At 39.8% G+C, this 9,842-nt stretch overlaps 1 protein-coding gene across 1 annotated transcript; it reads left to right on the top strand.

The window, feature by feature from the left end:
* The first annotated feature begins 82 nt into the window (after nucleotides 1–82).
* Nucleotides 83–7,360, top strand: LOC134846285 (brefeldin A-inhibited guanine nucleotide-exchange protein 2-like). The gene is made up of 3 exons (XM_063863575.1): nucleotides 83–2,878; nucleotides 3,166–3,972; nucleotides 4,248–7,360. Exons 1-3 carry the CDS (start codon nucleotides 181–183, stop codon nucleotides 6,308–6,310), a joined length of 5,568 nt encoding a protein of 1,855 aa, XP_063719645.1. The 5' UTR covers nucleotides 83–180; the 3' UTR covers nucleotides 6,311–7,360.
* Nucleotides 7,361–9,842: the final 2,482 nt, after the last annotated feature.

Below are 9,842 nucleotides of genomic sequence, written 5' to 3'. Positions count from 1 at the left end.
TCATTTCCTTAATCTAAATGCCTAGTGAATCTGTGCAATTAATTGGAATCGAATTACTTTTGTTAACCTTAAATAAAGTTTTCAGACTTCATGGCATCTGATGTGCATATGATCCAGAATAAAAAGCCAAAGCCCCCAGTTGCCCAGTTTGACCTCTTTTCGACCAATTGTGCTGTGTGAATGGAAAAGTTCTATGAGGGAAGAATGTTTTTGCAGAAAGCGTTCCAGAAGATCCTCTCCGACAAGGACATCAAAAAGTGTCCGGAATTGCGCCAGAGTTGCGAGCAGTACCTGGACCAACTCAAAGTCGAGATCCAGTCTATCAAGACCCTGGAAGCATCTACAAACGCAAATCAACATGAAGACAGCGCCAGTCTAGCTTCTCCCAAATCCAATCACTCAACTGGAAGCGAAGTTGTCTCCTCGGCTCTACCTGGAACTGGGTCCGAAACGGAGTTTGTAAACGCCGACTACTATTTCGAACCGTTCAAGCTAGCATGCAAAGTCAAATCAACTCGAATAGTTAGTACATCGCTGGATAGCGTACAGAAGTTGGTTGCCTATGGACACCTTAGAGGCGACATCGCCGACCCCAACAATCCGGAACAGCCCTTAGCAAACACTATTGTGGACACAATATGCGAGTGTTTTATTGGCCAACAGACTGAAGAAAATGTTCAGCTGCAGATTATTAAAGCACTGTTAACATGTATGACGTCACCGGCGTTGGAAGTGCATGAAGGTGCACTATTGCAGACAGTACGAACTGTGTACAATATCTACTTAGCCAGTAAGAGTCTGGTGAACCAACGCACAGCTCAGGCTGCCCTCACCCAGATGTTGAGTGTGTTGTTCTCCAAAATGGAATCGGAATGTGCTCCAGAGAAAAATGCAGTGGCGGTGAGCGAGTCGAACCCAAATCCACAATCACATCAATTGAAAAACCAGGACGAGTCCCAGTCTCCAAAAGGTCAGACGAACGATGACGCAACATCGATTTCATCCAAGCAATCCGAATTGTCCTCGAGTACCTCAGAACAACATGCCAATACGAAATACGACTCGCATCATTCTGAGCGTCAACAAAACGACGAGAATGATACAAGCGGTGAGCCCAATTCAAATGACCGGATGTCGAATGCAACCATTGTTTCCGAGTGTGACACTGAACATGGGGAGTCAAAATCAGAACGCCAGCTGTCGGGAAGCCGCCAAATTGAGGATGCTAGTGATAATTATAGAGCGAACGAGAAAATGAAGAATGGCCATGACGCTAAGTCAACAGAAGATAAGAGTAACGAAGAAACCGTTCAGTCAATTTTAGAAGAAATAGTTACAAATGTAGCAGAAATGGCAGACAGAGAAAACGTGGAAAATGGTCCTCTGAATGGAAGCAGCGGATCCTTGCCAAACAACACCGAAGATGATGAGTCATCGGTGGCAGCAGGTGCCCTTTCGCCTCCCAATTTTCTCCACATATCACAAAAAGACGCTCTGATAGTATTCAGAGCGCTATGTAAATTGTCAATGAAGCCTCTGGCCGAGGGTCCTCCGGATCCCAGATCCCACGAGTACAGGTCAAAAGTCCAATCGTTGAAGCTACTTCATGTAGTGCTCCAAAATGCAGGACCTGTTTTCAAAAGTGCACGTTTGTTTGTTGAAGTTATAAAGCAGTATTTATGTGTGGCTCTATCCAAAAACGGAGTTTCCCCCGTCGCAGAGATCTTTGAGCTCTCCTTGAGCATCTTTCTTGCTCTCTATGCTAATTTTAAACAGCATCTTAAAGTTCAAATTGAAGTGTTCATCAGGGAGATCTTTCTAACTATTTTGGAGTCCTCAATGAGTTCATTTGACCATAAGTGGCTCGTAATTCGAGCTCTGAAAGTGATCTGCTCTGAGCCACAAAATGTAGTAGACATCTACTTAAACTACGATTGTGATCTCTCATCTGCCAACGTGTTTGAACGACTAGTAAACGATCTGTCTAAAATAGCACAAGGCTTACATTCCATACAGCTAGGTGCCACTCCTGTCCAGACTAAGAGTATCAGAATCGAGGGACTACACTGTCTAGTTGATATACTCCGCTGCATGGTGCAGTGGTCGCACGATCTCTACTACAATCCGAATGATCAAAGTAACATGGGCAGTAAAGGAGACAAAGCGTCCCACAAATCGAGTATGACCAATTTGAGCATCAGACCCCAAGGGGGATCCATCGGAGATACAGAAAGCAATTTGGATGTTCCCTCAATTGGCTCGAACTCGGTCGTTGTAGCAACGGACGGTACAGAAAGTCCTTCGAAACTCGGCGGAAGTATGAACTCACTAAACTCAATCGGAGCAAGCTCCACCAGTGCCGACAATCCAGCAATTTTCGAGAACATAAAACAGCAAAAAGAAGTCTTAGAACAAGGGTTGGATCTCTTCAACAAGAAACCGAAGAAGGGCTTACAATTTCTGCAAAATCAGGGAATTTTAAGTTTAAGTCCAGAAAAGGTTGCAGAGTTCTTGCATCTTCATGAAGAGAAGCTGGATCCGACTATGATGGGAGACTTCATGGGCGAAGGTGATGATTTTAATAAGGCAGTTATGTACGCATATATTGACCAGTTCGATTTCCAAGAAACAGATTTCTTGACTGCTTTGAGACAGTTCCTTGAAGGATTTCGACTTCCGGGAGAAGCCCAGAAGATTGATAGGTTGATGGAAAAATTTGCGAGCAGGTACTGTGAGACTAATACGAACCTAGGAGTGTTTGCTACTGCGGATACTGCATATGTGTTGGCCTTCTCGATTATCATGCTCACCACGGATCTTCACAGTGATCAGATTAAAAAGCACATGACGAAAGCGGACTACATCAAAATGAACAGAGGTCAGTTTTCACTATTGGTTTTAATACAAATTTTTAGTTCGAATTAAATTAGATTAGTTATTCCTTTGTTCAGCCACCTACTATTCGTTTTTTTTTCGTTTCCATCCGAAATTGTGGAGGTCAAATCCCGTAGTCAGCAAAATTTTTCCATTAGATTGTTTTCCCATATTTATTTTGCAGTTTTTGCATTGCTTAAGTTCCTTTTGTTTGTTTGCAAGTGCAAACTTGGCCTGAATTATAGTTGTTGCAACCAATATTTTTCGGCTTAATTGAAAATTCGCGTTTAGGAATCAATGACAGCAAAGATCTCCCCGAAGAGTACCTGTCCTCGATATACGATCAGATTGCGAGGAACAAGATCAAAATGAGACACACGCGTGAACAGAAATCTGTGAAGCCAGCAGTTGACGTAAGCAACGACAAAGTGCGTCGCAGCGAGTACGAAAAAGAGATCCAATACATGGCCAGAACAGCGATGGCTCTTCTGGAAGCAGCAAGTACAGTTAACACCACTTACACTAGTGCCACTCATTATCAACACGTGAAGCCAATGTTCAAAATAGCATGGACTCCTCTTTTGGCCGCTTTCAGTGTCGGCTTGCAAGACTGCGACGATGTGCAGATTTCAAATCTGTGTCTGGAAGGAATCCGACATGCAATTCGGATCTCGTGTATCTTCAGAATGGACATTGAGAAAGACGCATACGTGCAGGCGCTAAGTAGATTCACTTTACTGACCGCGACTTCAGGTCTCCACGAGATGAAGAGTAAAAATATCGAGACAATTAAGACGTTGATACACGTGGCACATACGGATGGAAACTACCTTGGCACCTCGTGGGGTGAAGTGTTGAGATGTATTTCCCAACTAGAGCTGGCTCAGATGATTGGAACTGGAGTTAAACCGCACTACTTGCAAGAGAAAAGGCCCTCGAGTAGATTGAGTCCGTCTTCGAGAGCAGACAGCATCACGGGTCCAGGTGCGCTGGAGATTCTGGGCAGCATGGACCAGAAGAAACTGATGCACATACAAGAGTCAGTGCAGGAGACCAGTTCACAGAGTGTGGTAGTGGCAGTAGACAGAGTTTTCACAGGTTCGTATTCTTGAAGGCATTGAAATCTGTATTGATCCGACCGACCGGAATGTCGTTATGATCTCTTTCATCGGTCAATTGTTCGAGAAATGTTAGTAACACATTGAAATTGTTTTCATTCGAAAGACCGTAAAGTTCTCAATCATTTGATTTGAGTCATTGGAAATTTAAGGAGAAAGGTGACATTTTTCAAAACTTCATGCGCAGTTGTTTGTATCCTCTAAAGTTCAACAATTTAACCTCTCGGCATGTAAATGCAAACAATCCATTTTTAGGCTCTATTCGTCTCGACGGAGATGCCATAGTTGACTTCGTCACGTGGTTGTGTCACGTGTCCATGGAGGAATTGCAGCAGCCGAAGAGTCCTAGGATGTTCGCACTGACCAAGTTGGTGGAAATATCCTACTATAACATGGGCAGAATCCGATTGCAGTGGTCCCGAATATGGCAGGTACTCGGCGAACACTTCAACCGAGTCGGTTGTTTCCCCAACGAACATGTAGCATTTTTCGCAGTCGATTCTCTAAGACAACTCTCGATGAAGTTCATAGAGAAGGGCGAACTGTCCGGTTACAGATTCCAAAAAGAATTTTTGAGACCTTTTGAGTATATTATGAAGAAAAATAGATCCCCGACTATCCGAGATATGGTTGTTAGATGCATTGCTCAAATGGTACAATCCCAGGCTGCTAACATCAAATCGGGTTGGAAAAACATCTTTGCTGTGTTCCACTTGGCAGCTTCTGATCCGGATGAAACTATAGTTGAACTGGCATTCCAAACTACAGCTAAGATCATTACATCAGTGTTCCAAACGTGTTTCGGCTCAGCTGTGATCGACGCATTCCAAGATGCAGTGAAATGTCTGTCCGAGTTCACGTGCAGTGCTGCGTTTCCCGACACCAGTATGGAGTCGATACGTCTGATTAGAGAATGTGCCCAAATTGTTAATGCCAACCCTCAGGGATTCTCGGAGAATTGGAATGAGGAATTTGTGACGGTTCCGGAGTCTGACCGCGTGTGGGTTCGCGGCTGGTTCCCGATTCTATTTGAACTTAACTGTGTGATAACCAGGTGCAAATTGGACGTCAGAACCAGAGCCTTGACCGTAATGTTCGAGCTGCTTAAGACGTTTGCTGGAAACTTCAAACAAAACTGGTGGAAAGATCTATTGCAAGTGATTTTCCGTCTGTTCGATGTAAATAAAATGGAGGAAAAGAAAATAGACAAAATTGAGTGGCTAACAACCACATGCAACTTGGCCCTCTACTCCTTGACTGACATTTACTCGCAATACAGGTCGGTGCTCTCTGAAATAGTCTTCGAAGACCTTCTCTCACAAATCATCTGGTGCTGTAAACAGCAAAATGAGCAGCTGGCGCGCGCTGGAATCAACTGCTTAGAAAATTTTCTCATCTCAAATGGCATTGAAATGACGGAACAGCAATGGGATATTGTTTGCGTGGCTGTCCAACAACTGTTTAGAGATACGCTAGCGCACGATTTGCTTACATGGGTTCCACCCAGCCGAGGAGCGAACGCAGGAACTAGTACAACGAGCTTTGCGTCATCATTAATATGCTGCGTTGTGCAGCTAGAGCTAATACATGCAATAGACGGGGTGTTGTTTTTGCCTTTGACTAGTCGAAGGGAAGACGAATGCTACCTACAGGCTGCCAAGGATGTCGAAATTTTGGCTCCAAATCGGGTGGACGAACATTCGGACGGAATGATTCATACACTGAGCTCCAGACATCTCATTTCGCTTCTGGACAGTCTGATAGAGTCGCATAAGTTTGCTAGAACCTTCAACTCAGATAATGAGCAACGGACATTATTATGGAAAGCGGGCTTCAAGGGCAAAAATAAACCCAATTTAATACAGCAAGAAACTTCTAGTTTAGCTTGTGCATTTAGACTTTTATTCAGCATTCTGAATAATGACAAACATGAATCAGCGTGGAACGATTTGGAAAACCGACTGAACATGTTATGCAAGGAGGCTTTCGAGTATTACATAACATTGTCCAATGGCCATCGTGATTCGTGGACGAGTCTGTTGATTCTGCTACTGACTAAAATTCTGCAAATGGACGAAGTGAAGTTTGCACAGCACTTTTTCCGCTTCTATCAGCACTTGTGTGAAATGATTGCAATGGACCTGAAACCGGAGCTGAGAGCCATTTTGAGAAAAGTGTTTCTGAGGTTGCCAGCGTCTAGTATAAGCCACATCAATCCGGCTGGAGGAGCAACGACCGTTGGTCAAAGTAACTCGGGAAACAGTAGTGAACTTAACCATTCAGATAACTCGCTTTTCAATCATGAAGAGGGCTCGTAGAACTGGACTGAATAATGAGTTTCCAATGTGCTGCTAGCTTTCTTTTTCTTGCTTCTCATTAGTTATTGAAACACTGTTTAGAGCTAATGACCGCAAAGTATGATATGAGCTCATAAAAAATTGTAGTCATTGCAAATGTGTTTTTGAAAACTCACTTATGAGAAGCAACCAGAATCTTCTAGATTTTGCGACGTATGAATTGATTTGACGCATTCTTCCGAAACTTGTTCTTGAGATTCTCAATTGCAAAATACCAATTTCATCTTGTTGCTATCCTTCTCTTATTTTCTCGATCCTATATATGTTTATATTGCTTTATTTCCTGTGGTTGTAGATAGCGCGTAGCGATATTCCAGAAAGTTGGAAAATTGTTTCTAAAAAGGTTCAAATAGATACGGTCGAGCTCTTACAGCCATACCTCCATCAAAAGGGTAGAAATCTTTTGCTACGCTCAATTTTCTCTCAGGCTTAGCTTTTGGAATAATATATATTTATTTACAGAATGGAGTATCGCTTATTTTAAGAAACATTTAAAGATGGTACCGGGTCGTTAAATCTAAAAGTTCATGCTTTTCTGGGCAGCTTTCCTGGAATATATAATGCGCATTTAGTGAGAATTTAGACCTCCTGTTCTTAACAGCATTTAAGATGTATCCGTATAACAGCCACTGCAGCTCCCTTCTCGCCTGTATTTTTCCACAGCAGTCTATATTACCATGTCTTATGCCATGCTTACATATACTAGTGGTTTAGTGTTGTACATTATGCTATACGGTTGTGTTGTTTCACTTTGTCGTAGACCATGCAATCAAACCTTGCAGCTGACCAATTTTTTTGCTGAGCGAAATTTTGTGGAAAATTTTACAGATTTCATTGAACTTTTCTGGTCTATTGATTGGGTGTAGTAATTTTATCATTCTGTAATTAATTGAGTAAAAATGTAATTGCACCGCAGTTGAAATGATATCATATAGATGTATTCATAATATATACTGTATTTAAATACCTTAAATTGTGACAAACTGTTATGAATTTTGAATGCTACTAAATTTGGATCTTCAATTTAATTTTTTATGTTCCATTTTTAGCGATGTCTCTAAAATGAAGTAAGATCACTAGATTAATGGTTTTTTCTCGGCTACTTTTTTGTTAGAGTGTGAGTGGATAAAATCACTAATTCACGATCGGTACAACGGGGTTCGTGTATCGACGTATAGTCAATTTGAAGTTTTCAAAGCAACTGTTTTCAAATTATGGTAGTTTATTATTGTTCCGAGTGTTTTCAGTGCAAAATCAGGCACTGAAGAAAAGAGTCGGACAAAATTCTGATGATATCATACTAGCAGAAACAAAAAGTTATTTTGCTCGTGAAATTTTAAGTCAATTTTGAACCTGGTGATTTAAGTGTTCAAAATTTTCGTATTTTTTTTCATCCCATTTTATTGCTATTTATTAGTCACCTAAAATGAAAGGTTCAAGTATAGCTTTTTATCCTGAATGCTAGTATCCTGAATTAATTTTTAAGAGTCATGAACGTAGTGAAGACTCTTATAGGTCTTGCTATTTTTTTCTAGATGTGCATCCATACATAATGATACAATTATGAATGCACTTAGGTATATAAGCACTTTTTGATTTCAATTGAAATTCATCTGCTGAAAGTGGCGTAAATAGCACGCTCCAAATACGAACGTGGAAATTGCGCAAAAAAAAACGTGAACGATTTCTGGTTTCGAAAGTGGAATTTAGTTTTTAGATTTCCAGCAGAATAAAAACTTTACTTGTTGATCCAATTTTCTTAAGTTGGATTGAAGTTATCAAAAACGCACCAATCATAAATCGTTCTTGAAGTTCTAAGAGCTTAAGGGTATCTATTTTTGTCTTTGAAATTTGAAAGTTGAGATTTTTTCAACAAAGTCAGTGTTTTTTTTTTACGTTTACTACGTTGGTTTTTTAATTAATAGTTTAAAATCAAGATTAGGCCTCGGAGCGGTTAATTTTTTCTTAACCGGTTAACCGATCTCAAATTAACCGGTTAATTCCGAAGAAAACATTTTTGGCAAAAAAGATTGAGTTTTATACAGAACAGTAGTAAAATTGATTAGTACTTCGACATTTCTGACACTCAGCCGATTTGTCGTTGACCTCATTGAAATATTTCCACACCAACTCGACATTTTTATCTGAAAAAGGCAAAATATAACTTAGTAGTATGATAGGAATTCTAGTAAATGGTCCCCCTTTGGTGTGCATTTCCATCGGTTAGCCGGTTAATGAAAAATTGACCGGTTAAAATAAATTAAAAGGTTAACCGCTCCGAGGCCTAATCAACATTTCACAACAACTCTTTATTACTTCCACCAAATCGAAAAAAATGTTAAATTTAAAAATTTTAGAAGATTTAATGATCACTTCATAAAACCTCTCCCTTATCAAACTACTTACTTTGCAGTTAGCTTAAATTTTTTTAAAAAAAAACTGTTTTTCTCTGTTAAATAGTTTTTTGAAGCGATAACTGTAATTGGAGTTTTCTGCCATTGAAAAAAAATACATTTGCAGAATCGCTTGTACACATTTCATTGCTTTTGGCGAATTTTTTTTTCTAATTTCTGAAAAGTTGAGCTCAAATTTAGGCAGACATTTTAGCTGGGGAAGTTTTTTTTGTAAAATCAAGAATAAAACTGCCAAATTGCTCTGAGTTTTTACCAAAAAATTCCAAGGCGTCGGCTCGGTGCCAAGAATCTGGCAAAGAAATCTTTTTAAGTCTAATTGAGCCTTCTTAGTTAATTCAGGTTTATGTAGTGGAAATATTGAAAAAAAAGTATATGCCACAATTCTATTTTTGACATCTTTGAACCTTTTGGTTCATCTTTGAGATCACAAAATTTATAGTTCGCCAAAAATTGAACTCTTTGTTGCAAATGAAATTGATCTTCGTCGTCATTGATATATTACCTTTCACCAATGTCATTAAGGGTCATCGTATACTAGTTTTTAGATTGAAACGCGTTGTCTGTCAAATTAAAAAAAAACGTTCTGGGTATGCTTTCCAAAACCTGCATGCTCGCAGAATAAGTTTTTGTAGTTTTCAGTAAAGTTCATATATCGAAACCATCATTTTTTTCTATATTGATTGGTATCTTGTTCGCACATAAAAAGATGTTTGTGCTTTTCTAATTTAGCTCAAAGCTTTTCTAATTTATTTTTTAGGTATGTACCAAAAACTGAAAAAAAAAGCTCTAAGTTAGTAGTTGAGGGACGTTAACAGATCGTCATAAATCAACAAAAAACGATCATCAATCGAAACCACTCCTGAATTTTCCTAAAAGGTATATTGATGTGGTAAATTGACCATAATTCTCATGTGCATTGAAGAAGAAAACCAAGTTCACAATTTCATAAGAAGAAATTGTTTAGATTGTACTCGGATCTTTCAAAAAAGAGACTTCATAAGTGACATGGTAGCTATTGTCATCAAGCTGAAAGGATATTCTTTTGCGTTTGCGTTTTGATCTCATCTAGAGCAGTTCCT

Source organism: Symsagittifera roscoffensis, chromosome 5 (genome assembly GCF_963678635.1).
Source record: "Symsagittifera roscoffensis chromosome 5, txSymRosc1.1, whole genome shotgun sequence".
Classification (NCBI taxonomy): domain Eukaryota; kingdom Metazoa; phylum Xenacoelomorpha; order Acoela; family Convolutidae; genus Symsagittifera; species Symsagittifera roscoffensis.
Note: the sequence above shows the minus strand (reverse complement) of the source record. Positions and strands in the feature narration are given on the sequence as shown.